The following is a 23,918-nucleotide window of genomic DNA, read 5'->3' as shown; positions in this document are numbered from 1 at the left end:
GTATTGTGTCCAGGTAATTATGTGGCATATTGGGAATTTATTGGAGCATCAAAATAAAACACAGCTGTGGAACACACAGATTTTTGCAGACTAGATACAATATATTCTTTGTGTTATGATGAAATTGGATTGTTTCAAAAATATCAGACAACATTAAACATTACATTGAACTGAATGGACATCCAAACTGGAACTGGCATACTGATTTTCTATATAAAAAAAGGTGTTTATTTATTGGCTAATAGCTCACCTCCATGCAGAGGTACCTATATGAAAGCCATATCCAAGTAGTTGTGACCCTCAATCAGCTAAAGATATAACTGAACATTAATTTCCACAGCCGATAGAGTACCAAACAGTTCAAATGTCACTGGTGAATTGAAGAACGCGCCTTTACATTAATAAGTCCATCTTCACTTCTCTGCTAGTGGAGAGCTTATGACACTAAATTTTGAACAACGTGCATTTATATAGTGCCTTTAACATAGTAAAACATCCCAAGGCACTTCACAGAAGCATAATCCAACTAAAATGAACTTTGAGCCAAAGGAGGAATATTAGGAAGGGTGACAAAAAGCTTGGTCAAAGAAGTGGATTTCAAGGAGGATCTTAAAGGAGGAGTGCGTGGTGGAGAGGTTAGGGACAGAATTCCAAAGCACAGGAGACCCATGTACCTATCTTCCACCATAATCCTCAATTCCTTTCTATCCAGAAATATTCAATTGTCTCTTAAACCCATTATATGGTCGTCTTCAACAGCATTCCGATAACCTATTCCCATACATTCATTATCATGTGAGTAAGAACTTTCAGCCTGAATTCCCATATTTAAATGCTTTGGTTTTGAACCCTTCTGCGTTGTGAACTACTTGCCCAGGTCAAATTGATCAATCTCCTTCATAATCTTGAAAACATTTATTTTTATTCGTTCATGAGGTGTGGGCGTCGCTGGCAAGGCCAGCATTTACTGCCCATCCCTAACTGCCCTTGAGAAGGCGGTGGTGAACCGCTGCAGTCCTTGGGGTGAAGGTTCTCTCACAGTGCTGTTAGGTAGGGAGTTCCTGGATTTTGACCCAGCGACGATGAAGGAACGGCGATATATTTCCAAGTCAGGATGGTGTGTAACTTGAAGGGGAACGTGCAGGTGGTGTTGGTAGAGGTCGCGGGTTTGGGAGATGCTATCAAAGAAGCCTTGGCGAGTTGCTGCAGTGCATCCTGCAGATGGTACACGCTGTAGCCATGGTGCGTTGGTGGTGAAGGGAGTGAATGTTTAGGGTGGTGGATGGGGTGCCAATCAAGCGGACTGCTTCGTCCTGGATGGTGTCGAGCTTCTTGAGTGTTGTTGGAGCTGCACTCATCCAGGCAAGTGGAGAGCATTCCATCATACTCCTGACTTGTGTCTTGTAGATAGTGGAAAGGCTATTTGGAGTCAGGAGGTGAGTCACTCGCCGCAGAACACCCAGCCTCTGACCTGCTCTTGTAGCCACAGTATTTATGTGGCTGGTCCAGTTAAGTTTCTGGTCAATGGTGACCCCCAGGATGTCGATGGTGGGGGATTCGGCGATGGTAATGCCGTTGAATGTCATGGGGAGGTGGTTAGACTCTCTCTTGTTGGAGATGGTCATTGCCTGGCAATTGTCTGGTGCAAATGTTACTTGCTACTTTTATCAGCCCAAGCCTGGATGTTGTCCAGGTCTTGCTGCATGTGGGCACGGACTGCTTCATTATCTGAGGGGTTGCGAATGGAACTGAACACAGTGCAGTCATCAGCGAACATCTCCATTTCTGACCTTATGATGGAGGGAAGGTCATTGATGAAGCAGCTGAAGATGATTGGGCCTAGGACACTGCCCTGAGGAACTCCTGCAGCAATGTCCTGGGGCTGAGATGATTGGCCTCCAACAACCACTACCATCTTCCTTTGCGCTAGGTATGACTCCAGCCACTGGAGAGTTTTCCCCTCGATTCCCATTGACTTCAATTTTCCTAGGGCTCCTTGGTGCCACACTCGGTCAAATGCTGCCTTGATGTCAAGGACAGTCACTCTCACCTCACCTCTGGAATTCAGCTCTTTTGTCCATGTTTGGACCAAGGATGTAATGAGGTCTGGAGCCGAACCCAAACTAAGCATCGGCAAGCAGGTTATTGGTGAGTAAATGCCGCTTGATAGCACTGTCGACGACACTTTCCCATCACTTTGCTGATGATTGAGAGTAGACGAATGGGTCGGTAATTGGCCGGATTGGATTTGTCCTGCTTTTTGTGGACAGGACATAGCTGGGCAATTTTCCACATTGTCGGGTAGATGCCAGTGTTGTAGCTGTACTGAAACAGTTTGGCTAGAGGTGCGGCTAGTTCTGGAGCACAAGACTTCAGCACTACAGCCGGGATGTTGTCGGGGCCCATAGCCTTTGCTGTATCCAGTGCACTCAGCCATTTCTTGATATCGCGGAGAGTCAATCGAATTGGCTGAAACTGGCTTCTGTGATGGTGGGGATATCGGGAGGAGGCTGAAATGGATTATCCGCTCAGCATTTCTGGCTGAAGATGGTTGCAAATGCTTCAGCCTTGTCTTTTGCACACACGTGCTGGACTTAGCCATCATTGAGGATGGGAATGTTCTTAGAGCCTCCTCCTCCTGTTTGTCGTTTAATTGTCTACCACCATTCATGACTGGATGTGGCAGGATTGCAGGGTTTTGATCTGATCCGTTGGTTGCGGAGTCGCTTAGCTCTGTCTATAGCACGTTGCTCTGCTGTTTAGCATGCACATAGTCCTGAGTTGTAGCTTCACCAGGTTGACACCTCATTTTAGGTACACCTGGTGCTGCTCCTGGCATGCTCTTCCACACTCCTCATTGAACCAGAGTTGATCCGCTGGCTTGTTGGTAATGGTAGAGTGAGGAATACATTTCTGCTGCTGCTGATGGCCCACAGTGCCTCATGGATGCCCAGTTTTGAGCTGCTAAATCTGTTCTGAATCTATCCCATTTAGCTCAGTGGTAGTGCCACACAACACATTGGATGGTGTCCTCAGTGCGAAGACGGGACTTCGTCTCCACAAGGACTGTGCGGTGGTCACTCCTACCAATACTGTCATGGACAGATACATCTGCGACAGGTAGATTGGTGAGGATGAGGTGAAGTAGGTTTTTCCCTCGTGTTGGTTCGCTCACCACCTGAGGCAAGCCCAGTCTGGCATCTATGTCCTTCAGGACTTGGCCAGCTCGGTCAGTAGTGGTGCTATCGAGCCACTCTTGGTGATGGACATTGAAGTCCCCCACCCAGAGTACATTCTGTGCCCTTGCTACCCTCAGTGCTTCCTTCAAGTGGTTCTCAACATGGAGGAGGACTGACTCATCAGCTGAGTGGGGACGGTAGGTGGTAATCAGCAGGAGGTTTCCTTGCCCATTTTTGACCTGATGCTATGAGATTTCATGGGGTCCGGAGTCAATGTTGAGGACTCCCAGAGCCACTCCCTCCTGACTGTATACCACTCTACCGCCACCTCTGGTGGGTCTGTCCTGCTGGTGCGACAGGACATACCCAGGGATGTTGATGGAAGAGTCTGGGACATTGGCTGAAAGGTATGACTCTGTGAGTATGGCTATGTCAGGCTGTTGCTTGACTAGTCTGTCAGACAGCCCTCCCAATTTTGGCACAAGTTCCCAGATGTTAGTGAAGAGGACTTTCAGGGTCGACTCGGCTTGGTTTGCCTTTGTCGTGTCCAGTGCCCAGTGGTCCAATGCCGGGTGGTCCGGCCGGTTTTATTCCTATTGTAACTTTCTGTAGCAAAATTGTACAACTGAGTGGCTTGCTAGGCCATTTCAGAGGGCGATTAAGAATCAACCACATTGCTGTGGGACTGGAGTCACATATAAGCCAGACCAGATAAGCAAAAATGCATGCTCTTTAGATTTCATAGAATCTTTGAATAGTACAGCACAGAAGGCAGCCATTTACCTGTGCCGGCTCTTTGAAAGAGCTATCCAATTAATCTCATTCCCTTGCTTTTTCTCATAGCCCTGTAATTTTTTTCCCTTCAAGTATTTATCTAATTCCCTTCTGAAAGTTACTACTGAATCTGTTTCCACCTTTCAGGCAGTGCATTCCAAAAAAAGGTAAAAAAAAGGTTTCCACATGTCACCTCTGGCTCTTTTGCCGATCACCTTAAATCTGTGACCCCTTCTGCCACTGGATACAGTATCTCCTTATTTACTCTGTCAAAATCATTCATTGTAAACAATTTTACAACACCAAGTTATAGTCCAGCAATTTTATTTTAAATTCACAAGCTTTCGGAGACTTCCTCCTTCCTCAGGTAAATGTTTCAGGAACATATACCTGAGGAAGGAGGAAGTCTCCGAAAGCTTGTGAATTTAAAATAAAATTGCTGGACTATAACTTGGTGTTGTAAAATTGTTTACAATTGTCAACCCCAGTCCATCACCGGCATCTCCACATCAAAATCATTCATGATCTTGAACACCTCTATCAAATCTCCCCTTAACTTTCTCAATTCAAAGGAGAACAACCCCAGCTTCTCCAGTCTCTCCACATAACTGAAGTCCCTCATCCCTGGTGCTATTCTGGTAAATCTCTTCTGCACCCTCTCTCAGGCCTTGACATCCTTCCTAAAGTGTGTTGCCCAGAATTGAACACAATTCTCCAGCTGAGGCCTAACCAATGTTTTCTAAAGGTTTAGCATAACTTCCTTGCTTTTGTTCTCTATGCCTCTATTAAGAAAGCCCAGGATCCCATATGCTTTTTTAACAGTCTTCTCAACGTATCCTGCCACCTTCAAAGACTTGTGAATGTGCACCGCCAGGTCTCTCTGTTCCTGCACCCCCTTCAAAATTGTACCATTGAGTTTATATCGCCTCTCCTCACTCTTCCTACCAAAATGCATCACTTCACACTTCTCCCCGTTAAATTTCATCTGCCATGTGTCTGCCCATTTCACCTGAGGTCCTCCTGAAGTTTTACGATCCTCCACATTGTTTACTAAATTTCCAAGTTTCGTGGCATCTGCAAACTTTGAAATTATACCCTCTATACCCAAATCCAGGAGATTAATATATATCAAAAAGAACAGTGGTCTTAATACTGACCCCTGGGGAACACCACTGTATACTTCCCTCAAGTCTGAAAAACAACCGTCCACCACTCATCTCTGCTTTCTGTCCCTCAGCTAATTTTGCACCCATGCTGCCTCTGTCCCTTTCATCTCATGGGCTTTAATTTTGCTAACAAGTCTAGTAAGTGGTACTTTATTAAATGCCTTTTGAAAGTCCATATATACATCAACTGCACTACTCTCATCAACTCTCTCTGTTCTTTGATGAAGTAACTCAATCAAGTTAGTCAAACACTATTTTCTTTTAATAAATCAGTGCTGACTTTCATTTATTAGCCCATACTTTTCCAAGTGCCAATTAATTTTGTCCCAGGTTATTGTCTCTAAAAGTTTCCCCACCACCGATGTTAGGCTGACTGGTCTGTAATTGCCGAGTTTATCCCCCTCCCTTTTTTTTGAACAGGGGTGTAACTTTTGCAATCCTCCAGTCCTCCAGCACCGTCCCGATATCTAAGGAGGATTGGAAGATTGTGGCCAGAGCCTCCGCAATTTCAACCCATATTTTCCTCAGTAACCTAGGATGCATCCCATCTGGACCGGGTGACTTTTCTACTTTGAATACTGCCAATCTTTTGGGTAGCTCCTCTTTATCTTTTTTTTAATCGTATCCAATATCGCTACTACCTCGTCCTTTACTGCTACATTCTCTTCTCTAGTGAAGTGTTCATTTAGTACCTCAACCATGCCCTCTGCCTCCACAAGAAGATCTCCTTTTTTGTCCCTAATTGGTCCCATCCTTCCTTTGACTATCCTTTTACTATTTATATGGTTTATAAAAGACTTTTGGGTTCCCTTTTATGTTGACCGCTAATCTATTCTTATATTCTCTCTTTGTCCTTCTTATTCCTTTTTTAGATCTCCTCTGTACTCACTGTATTCAGCCTGGTTCTCTAATGTAAACCTGACATTCATTATAAGCCTACTTTTTCTGTTTCATTTTAATCTCTCTTTAGTCATCCAGGGAGCTCTAGCTTTGGATGCCCCTCCTTTCCCCCTCCACTCTGTACCCGAATCAACTCCTCCTTGAAGGCCTCTCATTGTTCAATTAATGTTTTGCCTACCAATTTTTGAATCCAATCCACCTTTATAAAAGTTTAGCATAATTTCCTTGCTATTGTACTCTACGGGGGTAACTTTAACCCCCAAGAATGAGTGGGCTGGGTGGTAAAAATAATTCATTTCTTCAGCAGGACTGCATCCCAGCTCCAACACGCACACTTCCGGGTTTAACCCAAGTGCATTAGGACACGTGCACGCGCAATAGAAACCTGGAAGTCCCGTCCCCACTTACTGCCGGTGGGCCGATAGTTAAAGGGGCAATGTAGGTAATTTAAACACTTGAGTTACTTAACTTTTTGTGGATTCTGCAACAGAAACTGAGTTAGCTTCTCCTGAGCATGTCTCCCATGGCTTCTGAAACACGCCACTGAAACGGAGGTGAGAAGCAGCCGAAGCTCATTTGGCCCCTTAAACCAGTGATTGACACATCTCAATAAAAGGTGGGGTATTGCAGCTGGGCACTTATTTCTCTCAGGCAAACGTTTGGTTGAGAATTCTTTGTTGAGACTGAATTCTTGCATTCACACAAATTTACCAACATTTTGGAGCCCCTCAAACTGATATCAGGATTGGGGGGCACAATGGATGCATTCCACAGTACATCTGAGGAGGAGGAACATAACCATCTCCGGCAGGCATGTCATGCTGTTCTGGGATCTGCAGGTGCATAAGAGAGGTGTGCAACAAGGTCCTGGAGAAGAGCAGAAAGGGGACCAATGGAGGGGCCGACATCGCAGGAGGCACTACTCACATGAGAGGGTATACAGGCAGGTGCTGAGCTTTCTGGACTTCTCTGAAGAGCAGTGCCAATGCAGGCTCAGATTAAGTCGGCAGTTCGTCGCAGAAATCTGCAGCCTCCTTCAGAAAGAGCTGCTCCCAGCTGGACCTGTTGGCCACGCATTGCCCGTCACATGTGAAGTCACAATTGCTTTCAATTTCTTTGCCTCCAGATCCTTCCAGGGTGCCACCGGTGACATCTCCAGGGTGTGTCAGTCGTCTGCACATAAGTGTATACGATAGGTGACAGATGACTTTTTTGCCAGCGCATCCAACTACGTGAATTTCCCCCACAACGACATCAGCCAAACTGAGGGGGCAGTGGGTTTCAACTCTCTGGATGGCTTCCCACAGGTGAAGGGCGCAATTGATTGCACGTGTGTGGCAATCTGAAGACCTCCACATGAGCCAGGACTGCTTGTCAACTGAAAGGGATATCACTTCATCGATGCGCAGCTGGTGTGCAACCAGCAGAAGAGATTTTTGCAGGCGTGCGCCAAATTCCCTGGCAGCTATCCTATTCATTCATTTTACGCGAATCCAACATTCCGGACCTCTTCCAGACAAGAGGTAGACTTAAGGGCTGGCTCCTTGGAGACAATGGATACCCCCTGCAGACATAGCTCATGACATCTGTGAGAAACCCCACCAACGAGACACAGCAGCGGTACAACCGGAGCCACATTACCATCAGGTATGTCACTGAGCAAGCCATAGGCATATTGAAGATGTGCTTCAGGTGCCTGGATAGATCTGGTGGAGCCCTTCAGTACTCACCAGCGAGGGTGTCCAGACTAGTCGTGTGCTGTGCCGTGCGCAACATAGTGCAACAGAGAGGGTTACAGGTGGAGGAACTCGAATGCACTTGTCAAGCATCCTCTGCTGGCGCCAACAATGAAGAAGAGGAAGAGGATGAGAAGGAGGAGGATCAGGAGGAGGAGGATCACGAGGAGGAGGAAAATGAAGATGGGAAACCCATTGCCAGAGCAGCCATGCACATTGCTGCCCGTGATGTCAAGGATGCCCTCATATCTAACAGGTTCTCATAATGCGATGTGCAATGTGAAGAATTTAGTAACATAGGAACAGGAGTAGGCCATTTAGACCCTCGAGCCTGTTCTGCCATTCAATGAGATCATGGCTGATCTGTGACCTAACTCCATATACTCGCCTTAACCAAAGCTATTAAGGGATATGGGCCCAACAAAAATCTATCAATCTCAGATTTAAAATTAACAGCTGAGCTAGCATCAACTGCCTCTTGCGGAAGGGAGTTCCAAACTTCTACCACCCTTTGCGTGTAGAAGGGTTTCCTAACTTCACTCCTGAAAGTCCTGGCTCTAATTTTTAGGCTACATCCCCTAGTCCTAGATTCCCCAACCAGCGGAAATCGTTTCTCTCTATCAACCCTATCAGTTCCCCGTAGTATCTTGAAAAATTCGATCAAATCACCCCTTAATCTTATAAATTTCAGGGAATACAACCCTAGTTTATGTAACCTCTCTTTGTAATTTAACCCTTGGAGTCCAGGTATCATTCTAGTAAATCTACACTGCACTCCCTCCAAGGCCAATTTATCCTTCCTAAGGTGCGGTGCCCAGAACACAGTACTCCAGGTGTGGTCTAACCAGGGCTTTGTGTAGCTGTAGCTATTTGACATATTCAGGCTGCCTGGAACAACCACCACCAGCACCACCACCACATTCCCCCTCCCTCCCTTTGCACAAAACAGTCCTTCAACCATGCATATACCCACTGCACACCCGCCCAATGGGTGTGGTCATGTCTTGGCATTCCTACTGAAGCAAATGAAAGGGCGACTTCAAAGATGAGACGCAATAATGACCAAGACGTGGTAGTGGTAATAATGATTAAATTTAACGTGGCATAACAAAAAAAATACATAAATGAACATTTCGTCAAACACCCTTGTGCAAACCTTCGGTGATCTACAATTGCTTAACCTTTTGTTTTCTACTACTTCTACGTGGTGCAACCCCTGTGGCTTCAGCAGAGTTAGTGGCAGGTCTCTCAGATACATATCCTGGCTGCTGAGATGCTCTCGGCCTAAGCACTCTAGCTTTTGGAGCCCTTGAGGACCCGCCAAAGACTGCTCCACCTGCATCTGTGCAGGCAGACTCGGCCATTGGGAGAGGAGGCAGCATTGCGGGTGAGACGTGGGAGCGCTTTGTGCAGTCCCCGCTTCCATGTCCCCTTTCGCCATCATTCCTCTCCTAGGCCAATGCAGCATCACTCCCACCACTCTGCTGGACAGCAAGTTGGTGAATAGATATGCCGCCTTGTAAGGCCATGGATAAGATATTTGTCATCCTGTTTAAGGCAGCGAACATGTTGGCATCCAGAATCTGCACGCCTATGTTATGGCCTACATAGACTCATTGGTGAGCCATGCTTGAAGCTGAATGGAGGCTGCCACTCTCTCCGTTGCAGACATTCTCACAATTACCTGCAACAACAATCCACTAGCGATGGAGTAGGATTCCTCCTTCCTCTCTGCTATTGTGGAGTGTGCACGTGGCACATTTGCCAGTAGCTCACAAAAGTTGCAGCTGTACCTCAATCATTCTCATTCTCAACAATGGCCCTTGGGGTTCAGCATCTGTGTCCAGCTGAGCAGAGCTTGGAGAGGAGCGCACCCCCCGACGCGGACTTTCCACATCTGCCGCTTCTAACAGTGTCTGCTCGTGCTCACTTGTGAGTGGTGAATCACCAGGTGACAACCCAACTATCTGTACAGGACCCACCGAAGTGCGAGTATCTTGCTGGTGCATTGTTCTATGTCCTGTGACTGTGCACCCTCAGAAGGAATAAGCTCCGCTGTGGAATCGATGTTTTCCATTTCCCCTGATTGTTCTTGAAGTCATGAATGCCCTGGAAGACAACAGAAAGCGATATGAATTATTCATCGGAAAAGTGACAATCTTTCCAATGACCATTCTGAGGTCTGGCACAGTCATTGATAAAATCAATTCATCATGTGGGTGAAAGATGTTAAAAGTTCTGTCACCAGCCATCTGCTGGTTCCCAGTCTCTCTGGGATGCAGTTGGCCCACTTATTTCCAGGGCCTCCTCCTCCACATCTGTCAGCTCCACTATATGTGGTGGTCCACCTCCAGTTCTGGTCCTCTCTCTTGCGCTTTGCACTCTCTTCTACAAGGGGAGAAAGAACAGGCCTGTGCGTGACTGAAGGTGAAGTTTTCAACCAATGGATTCATTGCTTTGGGTGAGGCTGGCAATGAAACAGATGCATCAGAGAGGGCTATCAAACAGATACATCACATTGCATCAGGATTAGGGTGAGTGGCAGTGGTAGATGCATTAATGGGGAGTTGAGGAAGTACAGAGAAAGTGAAGGATGGTTGATGCTGCAAAATAACCAGGTGTGAGGAATTATGTGATGGAGTAGGTGTGCCAACACAGAGTGAGGGAGTGGGGTGGGGGGGGTGCACAACACAGGATGTGGGTGAATCAGCAAATGTACTCACTTTTCCTGACCTGGTTAGGTCATTAAAATGCTTCCTGCACTGTAGCCAACACCTGGGCACCGTGTTCCTGCTGCTGACCTGTTCTGCCACCTCCAGTCAGACCTTCTTGGTGGCAGAAGCAGGTTTCTTCCTCCTATCACCTGGGTCTAACACCTCCCTCTTGCTTCTCACAGCAGCCAATAGTATCTCAAGGGAGGCGTCTGAGAACCTGGGTGCTGCCTTTCCCCTTTGTCCTTCCATTTCACTTTTCCTCCTTTCTCCTTCAAAATCCATTTTGTATTGGCCCTTTAAATAGTGGGTTTTAAATCGTATCATGCGGGTGCGCAGTGCATCCGCTGTGCAGCTTGGAGACGCGAAACCCAGAGGTAAAATGAAGTGCCTTCAATTGAATTGCGATCACACAATCCGACACGCTCAAATTACTTCCAGGTTTCCCACGTGATTATTTACCCACCCGCTGGCTTCCCACCTCCATGCTAAAATGATGTCCTATGCCTCGACATATAAAGCCAACAATTCTATATGCTTTTTTAACAGCCTTCTCAACTTGTCCGATCACCTTCAAAGATTTGTGTACATACATCCCCAGGTGTGTCTATTTCTGCACTCACTTTAAAATTGGACCATTTAGTGGCCCATTGCTCTACTCTTGCAATTTAATTTGAAGCAATTTTCTGGATTTACCATATAGCTCTATAAGATCACCACTTAAGACGCCTCCTTTCAAGGTTGAAAAGCCAGATTCTCCAGTGTTTCCTCATAACTCAAACCTCTAACATTAGGGATCAGCTTTGTGGCTATTCTTTACATTGCTTCCAATGCTTGAATGTCTCCTTTGCATTTCGGTGAGCAGAACTGGACACAATACTTAAGGTGTGGTCTATAATCTATAACCTGTTCTGCTAAGTCATGCGTTAGAGCTTTTGGGATGGAAACATAATTTATTTGTGAGAATTTGGCAAATGTTCTTTGAACTCTGTACCTTTAGCAGGTTGGGTAATTTTCAAAGGAACCCTTACTGTTTCTGATAAGCTAAGATCTGAACAAAAAGGTAGAGTGAATGAAGAAAAGCTGTAGGACCCAGCACCAAAAGCCGTATTTATACAAAATGGAGACATAATACAAAAATACAGAAATAAATTCACAAAGAACGTGGGGAGAACAAATTACCTTTAAAGTAAAAGTTACCTACAGCACAGAAACAGGCCATTCGGCCCAACTGGTCCATGTTCCACAAAAGCCTCCTCCCACCCCTCTTCATTTATTCCTAATCAGCATAACCTTCTATTCCTTTCTCCCTCATGTGTTTATTAAGCTTCCCCTTAAATGCATCCAGGCTATTTGCCTCAACTACTCCTTGCGGTAGCGAGTTCCAAATTCTAACCACTCTCTGGGTAAAGAAGTTTCTCCTGAATTCTCTATTCGAATTATTGGTGACTATCTTATATTTATGGCCCCTAGTTTTGGACTCCCCAACAAGTGGCAACATTTTCTCTACATCTACCCTATCAAACCCTTTCATAATCTTAAAGACCTCTATCAGGTCATCCCTCAGTCTTGTCTTTTCTAGAGAAAAGTGCCCCAGCCTTTTCAGTCTTTCCCAATAGGTATAACCTCTCAGTTCCGTTCGACATGACTGGTTCCAAGTTCCGTTCCAGATCTGCTTGGTGTCCACATTGTCCCCCTCCCCCCTTCACTTCCTGCTCGATGGGCACCTCACCCCCTTGTAAAGCACTTGATGTTGTTCCTATAAATACAATTATTTTCCTTTAGTAGTTAAAGACAAGTCTGCAAAGCTAATTAAGTTCTGGTTCAATAAGAACATGCATCCATAACCTTTGAAATAACTGCCTATTAATCAGATGCTGATACTATCTGCATCTCAGTTTAGCATGGTTCGACCTTGGAGTTACACAGTTCGCGTGGTGAGAAAATGTTTACAGCGATAACGTTCATTAAAGATTAACCTTGAGCACTTTGACTGCTGGCAGCTCCAAGGAATTCTGTACTTCTTGGGTTGGCCATTTTTTCTGAAATTCCTGCTCTCACACAGTTGCAGAAAAATTGCTCATTACAGAAATGCTATTGAAATGTCAGGAGTAGCTTCATTGCTATATTAATGCAAAGCTATCAATAGACTTAACAAGTTTCAAATAAATACCAGACTTTTGCTCTGCTGATCACCCTGTACTCTTTAGTCTTTTTTCCTGCATTCACTTAACTTCTGCAACTTCTACCTTAACTGTCATTTTATGTTATTTTACTTTCAAGTCTAAACTTGTCAGTTATCCTGTGCCTTCTTCAACCTTAATGCACTCTGAAACTGAGACAAACATCTCTAAATTCAGTTTCTGACTGGCCATTCGAACCAATTTTCAGCCAGTTTTCCCAGCCAGTCTGTACATAAAAGATTGGTGGGTCACTGGAGCAAACAGGTCCAATTTCTGTGTCCAGTGGTTTATCCTTGTGAAGAATAGCGAAAAGAGACAAGTTAACTAATTTTGTCACCTCAGAGAAACAAGCAGCCGTAATGAGTTACTTTATTACAGCAGCATGGGTTAGTGTGTAAATTGCACCATGATTAACAACAACTTGTTTAGCACCATTAACATAGAAAATAGTTAGGTAGCTTATTATCTCTCCTACCCATATATAATCGGTAGATGGGAAAGTAGGGTTGAGGTCACAATCAGATCAGCCATGATCTTATCAAATGGCAGAGCAGGCACGAGGGACCAAATGGCCTATTCCAGCTCTTAATTTGTATGTTCATATGTAAAAACATTATAGGGCCCTTCACAGATGTGTAATCAGACAAAAATGGATGCTGAGACATGGGTGATTCACTTAGGAGGGGTGACTCAAATCCTGGTCCAACAGATGGGTTTTAATGAAAATCTTGAAGGAGCAGAGGGGAGGTAGAGTGGTGGAGGGTTTCGGAAGAATCCCAGAGCATGGTGTCCCAATGCCTGGAGGCACAACTGCCAATGGTAGGGCAAAGAAAGGTGAGGATGCACAAAAGGCCAGAGTCAGAGTAACGGAGAATTCAGGTGGGTGGGGTTGTATGGATGGAGGAGGTTGCTGAGATAGGAAGGGGCAAGGCCATAAAGGACTTAAACACAAGGATGATAATGTTCAATTTGAGGTATGGGGAGACCAGGAGCCAATATATGTCAGCAAGGTCAGAGATGATGGGTGAGCAGAAGTTGGTGCAGGGTAGGATATGGGCAGCAGAGTTTTGGGTGAACTGGGCTTAAGGAGGCTGGAGAATGAGAGGCTGGCCAGGAGTGCATTGGAATAGTTGCTTCTGGAGGTGACAAAAGCATGGATGAGGGTTTCAGTGGCAAATGGAATGAGTCAGGGGCAGAGGCAAGCGATGTTATGGAGGTAGATGTAGGCAGTCTTTGCACTGGAGAGAATATGAGGTTAGAAGATCAACTCAGGGCCAAATAGGATGTCGAGGTTGTGAACAGTCTAGTTCATAGGAACATAGGAATTGCTAGAAGACGACTGACCATGGTCTATCTAGATCACCTTCTACCATCATGGTAGTCGCTAGATACAATGATAATGGAGTTGTTGACTAATTGTAGCAATCTATTCATACCATTTATTCTACAAATGGTGGTGGAGGGCTTTTCAAGCCACAGGTGCAAAGTCACCTGTTCCTCCCACGCATACTATACTTACCACATGTCATGGTTCAATCTGAGACAATGGTCACAGAGGGGGTTGGAATCAATGGCGAGGCTACGGAGTTTGTGGCAGGGGATGAGGACGATGACTTCAGTCATCCCAATGTTTAACTGGAGATAATTGTGGCTCATCCAAGACTGGATCTCAGATAAGCAATCTGACAATACAGAGAAAGTAAATGGGTTGTGAGAAGTGGTGGAGAGATAGAGCTGGATTTCGTCAGCTGGCCCCATGTCGGTGAATGATTTCGCCAAGTGGCAGCATGAAGAGGAGGGGACCAAGGATAGATCCTTGGGGGATTCTGGAGATAATGGTGGGGAGGTGGGAAGACAAACCATTGCAGCAAATGCTCCAGGTATGATCTAATAGCTAAGAGTGGAATCAAGCAAGGGAAATCCCACTGAGCTGGACAATGGAGGAAAAGTGTTGGAGGAGGTTGATGTGGCAAGGATGGAAACTTGACTGGAGTGATTTAAACATGGAGCCCTCCCTTAGCCTCTTCCTCCTTATTATCTCTCCTACCCATATTTAGTAAGGGGCAAGTTGGCGTTACCCATGAGCCAAGTTTCAGTCAAAGCCAGGATGTCATGCAATCCACCAGAATAAGGTCGTGGATGGCAAGGGCCTTGTTCGCAAATGAACAGAGATTCTGGAGGGAAATGTGGAGAAGGGCAGTGACTGTTGATCAGATCTGTTTTGGTGCAAAAAAAGGGAAAATCAGATGTGTGAAAGGAAAAATCTGTTGTTCGAAACAAAATGTGCATTATTTAAACAGCTTCAGTCTTGGTCAAATTTTTTGTTCCAGAAGGGTGAAGAACCATGCCTCATTCTCGCATCTATAGCAAGCAACACAGGCATGCATTATTTTCCAAATTTACTTCAACTGACTTAAAAGGAACAAAGAGTATGAAATGAAAAAAAGCCATTTGGCCCATTCTGTGCACAGACCACACATACAATACATGCCATCATGGACTCTGCCCCACCCTCTAATTTTCTGAGGGAAAGTTCTGCATGAATTCTGATCTGAAAAGGTAATCCAACTAAGCTCTTGAAATGTTTGTCTATCCTCACAACTCCACTGTATAACTTCATCTTGTCTCATGAAGAACACCTTTGTACTTATCGCTAACCTCTAATCTAATTTCCAGATAATTATCGCAGTGAGTTTAAATGATTGTTGCATGCAGCCAGCACCACCTGCACTGTTCATTGCCTGCAGAGGTCCCAACATATAACCCAGTGTATATAAGTAAAAACTATGGTGCGTTTCAAAATAACACCAACTAGTCAATCAATAAACTGTCCCATCAGTTGCTGAAAACTGTATTTCACTTCAAGGATAGGAAACCTCCAAAAACACGTACAAATGCATCAGCAGCCAGAAGAAATAATCCAGCAACTAACCTGTAACTCCTGCATGATCCCTTTAAATAGTGCTGGTGGGGTTCCTCCATGCCATTTAGGTCCTGTTCAGCTGTGCGAAGTTAAGACAGTGCGTTGGCTGGAGCGTGGAGTACCAAAATAGCTGCGGTCCCTTTAAATCAGCTTTGCACACTGATCTCCCTACTCTATATGATGCCGGCGTTCGTTAGGTGCGCTTGCGCAAACGCCTTTACCAAGATGGCGCCCTGCGCACTTCACGTCAGAAGTTTGCGCCATTTTCGGGACTTAGGTGTCCACATAGCGCATACAATTTCGCCCCCATTACCTCCAGTTTGAGTTTTAATTAAGAACCCAAATTCTTCCACACCCTTCCTCCAATGCTTTTAACAGAATTAACTCATGGGTCTATAAAATGTGATGAAGGAAGTGTAACATCTTTGTAACATCGTGTTTAAAGTGGTGATTTCTGAATGCACAATTTAACTCGAGCTTAAAACATCTCTTATCCTTCTGATTAAAACAGCAATTTGCAAAATAGGAAAGATTGCAACTTTTCTGATTTGCAGAATACAACTGAACTTTGTGTCTGTGTAGTTCTTATTTCTACTTTCATTTCTGAGCATCATCAGAAAATTAGCTTGCCTAAAGTGTACTTTTTAAAATATATATGTCATTTTGTAAATTTAAGTTTTCAGTACACAAAGGCAACACAGCAATGGATGGGAGTGGATAGAGGAGTAGCACATTTGATGAAAAGATCATCATATTGAAGAGTATTTCCATAATGTAACTGATCAGTGAAGAAAATGTGGAAAACAAATCTCTGTTCCCCCCCACAATCTCCAGAAAATTGTAGTTTTTGTTATGAACATTGATAAGTAGAGTACACGGCCATGTAAATTAATAGTGCTCAATTACAACACAAAAATCTGCATTCCAATAATCAATAATGTGAGATCACAACTAAAATGGAAGTAAAGTAATGTTTGTACACAACAAATACATATTGGGCAACTACAATTTATTCAGCTTAAGTCATATGTTTAGATAATAAATCTAACTGTACAATGCAAGTATGGGCAGACATTTAGATTACTTATTCACCCATGTGACTTGTACAAACTTTTCAATGAAATTGATAACGACAGTCTAAAAGTGAAAAGCTTAGCAGAATGTTATAAATGGATATAAATTTTAATTAGCCATATTTAAGAGCACAGCTTTCAATCTTTTTTAAAATTATATTTATTACAGGTAATCCTCAAATCCATCCAGTAGAGTCCAGGCAGAACACCAGGGTGATACTGCACACTATACTACACAATGCCTTGAAAACAGGGTCTACTCCTACGGCGCAGCTTGTAGCTGCAATCCGCCCACCCTATCTACAAGAAAAATAGAAGCACTTGTGTATTTAGTTAGTACTAGATAGCTTGTATGTTTTTTTTAAAAAATCTGTACACATTGGGCATGATTTTAACATTGAAAAACAGGTGAGTTGGGGGCGGGGAGTATTTAAAATTGCTACAATTTAAGACCTGCCCATTTCCAGTTTTCACTGGGGCAGGACGAGGGGCGGGTGAGCAATCCACTCCCAGGAGACGGGTTGGTGACTAAAACCTTTCAAGGAGGCTGCGAGACTCCATTTTTGCAGAATTTGCAATTTCAATCCCTGGGGGCCGGGATTCCTGGGCCTTCTCCTTCACGCCACTTGAAAGGAGGCGAAAATGCCCAAAACTGCAGGTAAGTGCCTTTCTGGCACAGCATGCGGGCCCGGAGGAGCAGAAGTGCTTCCCCCATGCCCAACAAACCTACCTGTGATGACCCCCCAATGATCGCAGACCCCCTCCACCCCGATCCCCCCTCCAATCACACCCCCCCCCCGCCCGATCTCTGACATCACCCTCCCAAAGCGATTGTGGACCCCCCCCACCTCCCCCAAACAATCGCGGACCCCCGATCCCGACACCCTCCCTACCCCATGACTGACGCCTCCCTCCCACAGGTGACCCCCATGCCCACCGGTGTCCCCTATCATCCATACAATGAAAGACTTACCTGAACACGTCCTCTCCCTGGCTGCTCTCCCGTCCGACTGAGATCAGCTTGTCAATCAGGCTGGTCAGTCGGACGGCAAACCGACAAAAAAAAGACGTCCTTATGTCAATATCGTACCCGTACTTCTGGGTTTCCTGTCTGCAATTTGAACCCCACCTCGCCCCCTTCCCGCTCGGGGTCAAAATCATGCCCATTGTTTTTATTCTCTATTTTTCTAAGGTGTACTGTTGGTCACAATTGCAACATTGAATTCAAATACATTTCTCCAAAGCAAATAAAAAACTATTATGTACCCTTAAACAAAGGAAAACCACCTTTAAAAGGTTCAAAATAGCAGTATACCTTGTCTGAAATTTGTAGTTTAGTGATTTGTGTGGACATGCGTAATCTAAGAACACAAAAAAGTACAGTGTGAAGAAAGTTACTCAACTTATAAAACAAACTCTCTCCTTGGACCATATACAATGTGCCCCGTCATAGAATCTACCCAACTCAATCCCTAGAAGGTCACTAACCGGAGGTAAAACTTCCAAGATAAAGTTCAGCGCCTTTCATTAAATACTCCAGGAAAGGCTTACTAAAGATTTATCGGTTACGTTCAGCCAAGTAACTGCCATTTCCACAAATAAGAAATTAGGTTTTAAAATTATCTGCAAATATTAATTTAGTCTTTAAATCTATAGACCCACTGCCTTGTGTCTGTAGATAACTGCAGCCATTATACTCTGAATGTTAATCTTTGGAATGCTGCAGTAATTGAAAATGACACATAATAATGTAGGAGTGTTCACCACTGAGTCCACGCTTCCCAACTTCAAGACTAATCAGAAATAACATTTTATTACAACAGTATGCTGGCCTTGCACTTCTTTAACATTTTTTTTGATCTGTATTAAACTCAATACTGAAGTCAGGGATCATGGACTCAACTGCAAGTATTTCAGCATCATAACAGAGCCCCAAAGATTAGTATAGGAACGGTAGCAATCCTTCCAATAAACTCGACAACCATTGTCAATTCAGAAACAAGGCAATTTCTTTTTTAAATTTAAGGAATTGGCAGATACTAATGTATAGCAAACAGAAACAGATTTTCAAGCCCTTCTGGCGTATTTCTCTAATGTCTATAGCTTTTCATTTTTGTAGAATAATCCTAGTGCCCTTTCTCTTCAATGTTCCTCAGTGTTGGTGAAAGTTGAAACAAGGGGAAAGGGAGGAGAAATTTAGAACATTAAACTATTCTCCTTCAAGTTACTGAACCCAAATTCTGTCCAAATTGGTAGAATAATAAAAAAGGGCTCGACTTGAAATTAAATTAGACTGCATCATCCCATTTCCTAGTAGGTGCAAGCTCACAGCAAAAATTTGGCCAAACTTTCAATTCCACCGCAATCAATATACAAAGATCCTCCTAATCATGATGTCACAGAGTAGTCTTCAGGCTGACAGGCCCGAACAAGTGGGATTACACAAAATATTTTCGTAGAACAAAAAAAAACTTTCCCCTTTAAGAATTTTTATCATTTTTATGAAGTTCCAGGTTTTGGAACTCTTGGGAGGGTTCCAGGGTCCCAATGCAGCAAGTTGTTATTGTGCTTCACAATTTCAATACTGCACATTTGTCAGGACAAAGCTTGGAATAAATCCCTGGGGAATTCCATTACAGTACGAATTGCACAGCAATTTTAACTCTATTCCATTTAGATTTATATTTTGGAGCTTTCTATTCATTTTATGTTAGCAGTGATGTGGGTGGAGTTGCACTAAGCTCACTATAGATTCTGGAAACTGGAAAGATGCACTGAAAATGTCACAAGGTCAAGAAAGAATTTCCATTATTATAAAGCAAACCAATTAGTCAATCCTTCAAATGACTAACACATTAGTACTCTTTTTGTAAAAGTGAGCTGGTATCTTAAGCCACACAAGACGCCAGATTCTGAACAGCAATAGGCTGGACTTCGCTGTGAAAAAAACGACGAGCCTAACAGTGCTCACCGTTATTTCTGTGCAAATCGGTCAGCAACTTCTGGCAAGCGCACATGTGCAGTTAAATGCGGAAATCCAGAAGTTGCTGAACGAGATACACTGCTTCTCTGTAAGCTTCGCGGGAACGGCATCTCGCCAGCTGGCTCCCTATTCAAATGAATGGAACAGTGTGATGTTCCTGTACTAACGCCATACATACGGGCTAAACTTGCAAGGAAAAGTTAGGGCTTGTCCATTCTGTTGTAAGTACCCTTTTAACGTCGTGGTAAGTCTTAATGACTGCCGAACAACCTCTCTGGCACTACACTGGCATCTACCCGACAATGTGGAAAATTGCCCAGGTATGTCCTGTCCACAAAAAGCAGGACAAATCCAATCCGGCCAATTACCGCCCCATCAGTCTACTCTCAATCATCAGCAAAGTGATGGAAGGTGTCATCGACAGTGCTATCAAGCGGCACTTACTCACCAATAACCTGCTCACCGGTGCTCAGTTTGGGTTCCGCCAGGACCACTCGGCTCCAGACCTCATTACAGCCTTGGTCCAAACATGGACAAAAGAGCTGAATTCCAGAGGTGAGGTGAGAGTGACTGCCCTTAACATCAAGGCAGCATTTGACTGAGTGTGGCACCAAGGAGCCCTAGTAAAATTGAAGTCAATGGGAATCAGGGGGAAAACTCTCCAGTGGCTGGAGTCATACCTAGCACAAAGGAAGATGGTAGTGGTTGTTGGAGGCCAATCATCTCAGCCCCAGGACATTGCTGCAGGAGTTCCTCAGGGCAGTGTCCTAGGCCCAACCATCTTCAGCTGCTTCATCAATGACCTTCCCTCCATCATAAGGTCAGAAATGGGGATGTTCGCTGATGACTGCACAGTGTTCAGTTCCATTCGCAACCCCTCAAATAATGAAGCAGTCCGAGCCCGCATGCAGCAAGACCTGGACAACATCCAGGCTTGGGCTCATAAGTGCCAGGCAATGACCATCTCCAACAAGAGAGAGTCTAACCACCTCCCCTTGACATTCAACGGCATTACCATCGCCGAATCCCCCACCATCAACATCCTGGGGGTCACCATTGACCAGAAACTTAACTGGACCAGCCATATAAATACTGTGGCTACGAGAGCAGGTCAGAGGCTGGGTATTCTGTGGCGAGTGACTCACCTCCTGACTCCCCAAAGCCTTTCCACAATCTACAAGGCACAAGTCAGGAGTGTGATGGAATACTCTCCACTTGCTTGGATCAGTGAAGCTCCAACAACACTCAAGAAGCTCGACACTATCCAAGATAAAGCAGCCCGCTTGATTGGCACCCCATCCACCACCCTAAACATTCATTCCCTTCACCACCGGCGCACTGTGGCTGCAGTGTGTACCATCCATAGGATGCACTGCAGCAACTCGCCAAGGCTTCTTCGACAGCACCTCCCAAACCCGTGACCTCTACCACCTAGAAGGACAAGAGCAGCAGGTACATGGGAACAACACCACCTGCACGTTCCCCTCCAAGTCACACACCATCCCCACTTCGAAATATATCGCCGTTCCTTCATTGTCGCTGGGTCAAAATCCTGGAACTCCCTTCCTAACAGCACTGTGGGAGAACCGTCACCACACGGACTGCAGCGGTTCAAGAAGGTGGCTCACCACCACCTTCTCGAGGGCAATTAGGGATGGGCAATAAATGCTGGCCTTGTGAACGAATAAAAAAAAAATCTGATTGGTTAAGGGGATAGATAGCTGTTTGCCCTGTTCACACAGGTCCCAAATGCCATGTAGAGGGTGTCATTCTTTTTAGCACACTAATTTTCATCAGCTTGCTTTGCAAAAGCTCACAAAGTCTATGCAAGTCTAACAAATTGCAGGCGCCGTTCGTACGCTGCTTACAGCAAAATCCGGCCCATTATGTTCTCTCAAACGGGAGCAAATGTTCCAGTTTAAGTCTCCCAAGCATTAAAATCAGAGCTGATACTATTTCACCTCCTCCAAATGTTCTCCATTTCTGATGCTTGGCACAGTTCTATGGATGCCAGCTGCTGCCCAGTACCTCACCCAAGTGGCCATTCTTCATATACGAGTCTTGGTGGTGAGTGCTGGCAGGCTATTCAGGGGATTCAGAGCTGAGCTCGATCCAGTCCTCTCCTGCCTTCTAGATATATGCACTTTCCAGCAGGAGTCACTGGATAACACTTAGGATGGGGAACTTGGACTGATTTTTCCCCTCCTTAGTCCAGGGGCACTTAGGCCAGTTAAGAATATGCTTTTTTGCACTATTGAAGTGGCAATTTGCTTGGATTCTGTGAAGTGCATGAAGGTGAGGTAAAATTCAAAAGGGCCTGCACAGCTTTAAAGAAACCTTTTTGTTCAGCCTCTTTAAACTATATTCACAACTTTTCAAAATCAAATAATTTATGATGTTGCAGCTGAAAATATTCCAGACAATAACTTTAAGGAACACATTTGCCACCAAATAAATTATGGATGACTTCAAGAAATAAAACAATAATTTCTGCGAGTGAGGTCAAATGCAAGTATCAAATGTTGCACTGACTTAATTTGACACTTTGCTGAATTGAGATTACACAGTACCAGCCACAAGGGTGGTGCCCCTTTTAATGGGAATGATGGAAAACAGCTGCCCTTTATCCAAAGCTGCTAATTTATTCAGAGAAGATAGCTTAGCTGATGGTTAACCATGCAAGATGGATTTAAAATTCAAAAGTTCCTGGGATAATCACATCTAATATGAAGATTGATATAGATTTTTAACATAGCTTGTCAGAGTACATTTTAAAAATCTGCACTGCTGTTCTGCAGAATGGTACATTTCATTGTAACAATACTGACAATTCAGGTTAATTTCTAAACAATTCATATTAATTTCCACGCCAGTTATCAAAGTCAGTCAAAATCAAATTCTAGTAAAATCATTAATTTCAAAACACCATCGCAACAATTTATAATAAAGGATGGGTCAGTGGATGTAGGTTTTTTCTAAGTCAAGTACTGACAGTAATTTGCAATAGAGTTCTGAGACTAGAAATTATAGAAACAGAGTGTTTATTGTGTATAGTAAATATTCAGCCCTAACCAAAAATCAATTAATCTTTTTTTTACAGCATTTCCACTATCAACGTGACAGCTCCTGCCTTTTGGATTTCCAATAATCAGGGAAGAACAAATCATCAAAAGTTGTACTAAAATCCAATATTGCAGAAATACCACAATAACAATGAGCTATTATAATTAAAAATACATAGAATAATTTAAAAAGGAATTCATCACAAACAAGCTAGATAACAATTATAAAATTATTTGTTTGCAAGCAGTTTTTTTTTAAAAAGTGGGGGGCTAGTATATGGTTCACTTACGCAGACTTGCCCTCGCTATCCAGCTTGGTGGGACTGATCCCTTTTTTGCCCAAGAGGGCTGCCACTTTCTCTGTGTCGCCATGCTCCACAGCTTGCAGTAGTCGGTCATCATTTTTGCTCCACTCATGTGCCTGCAATGCACAAAGAAAAACAGAATGAGTGCGGGAGTATAGGTTTTTGTGTTCAGGCACTTAACAGCTCAGACACAAGCAATGCATTAAACAGCAACCTAAACCCAGAATTAGAAGCACATCCTGATTTTCCCTCCCAGGCCCCAAAAATCTGAAAAGGAAGCTGAATGAAAAGACCTTACAGTTGACACACATATCTAGGCAAAAGAAGAATTTCAGATCTTGCAAGGCATTCTCCATAACAACGTTTAACTGCACTAGTCAGAGACCCATTAGTTTGCATACGCTGCGCTGCGAATACCACCGAAAACTGCTGACAACAGCCTCTTAAGATATTGACTGGCTCTCTGCCCGAACAGATCCTGTGGGAATAGCATTATGCATTTCTGTGGAAGGTTGCTCCCAAGATTTAAAGCCTGGTGCAGAACTCAGTCTGACATCTCCAACACATTTTGCTGCTGTGACTGTCCAGGCAATGACTTCTCTTCAGAATTCACAGCATACATTTTGCATTATCCAAAACCTGCACTACAAAATAAATATTCTTGAATATAACTGAATTATGTAACACATTAATAGATTGTGCATCTGGGCGTGAGCTACATGCCTGTAACTTAATTGAGGTTTTAAAATGACATCATAGTTATGAGCCTAGTCTGATCAGATTAAATTACAGGCTGGTCAGCATCTGAAAGAGAAAGGTAGGTTAAGATTTTATGCATGACTCTTCAACAGAGCTAATAACGGGCCCACTCAGTACATCAGCTTAGCTTTTCCCCCCCACAGATGCTGACAGGCCTGCTGTGT

At 44.2% G+C, this 23,918-nt stretch overlaps 1 protein-coding gene across 4 annotated transcripts in view; it reads right to left on the bottom strand.

The window, feature by feature from the left end:
• Window positions 1–23,918, bottom strand: part of rai14 (retinoic acid induced 14) — a 280,091-nt gene that overhangs the window by 112,820 nt on the left and 143,353 nt on the right. For all 4 annotated transcript variants that reach the window (XM_067984243.1, XM_067984235.1, XM_067984260.1 and 1 more), the window contains one exon: window positions 22,981–23,111. In XM_067984243.1, the coding sequence (XP_067840344.1) occupies window positions 22,981–23,111 (131 nt within the window). The remainder of the gene's footprint in view (window positions 1–22,980; window positions 23,112–23,918) is intronic.

The sequence above is a fragment of the Heptranchias perlo genome, chromosome 1 (genome assembly GCF_035084215.1).
Source record: "Heptranchias perlo isolate sHepPer1 chromosome 1, sHepPer1.hap1, whole genome shotgun sequence".
NCBI lineage: Eukaryota > Metazoa > Chordata > Chondrichthyes > Hexanchiformes > Hexanchidae > Heptranchias > Heptranchias perlo.
Note: the sequence above shows the minus strand (reverse complement) of the source record. Positions and strands in the feature narration are given on the sequence as shown.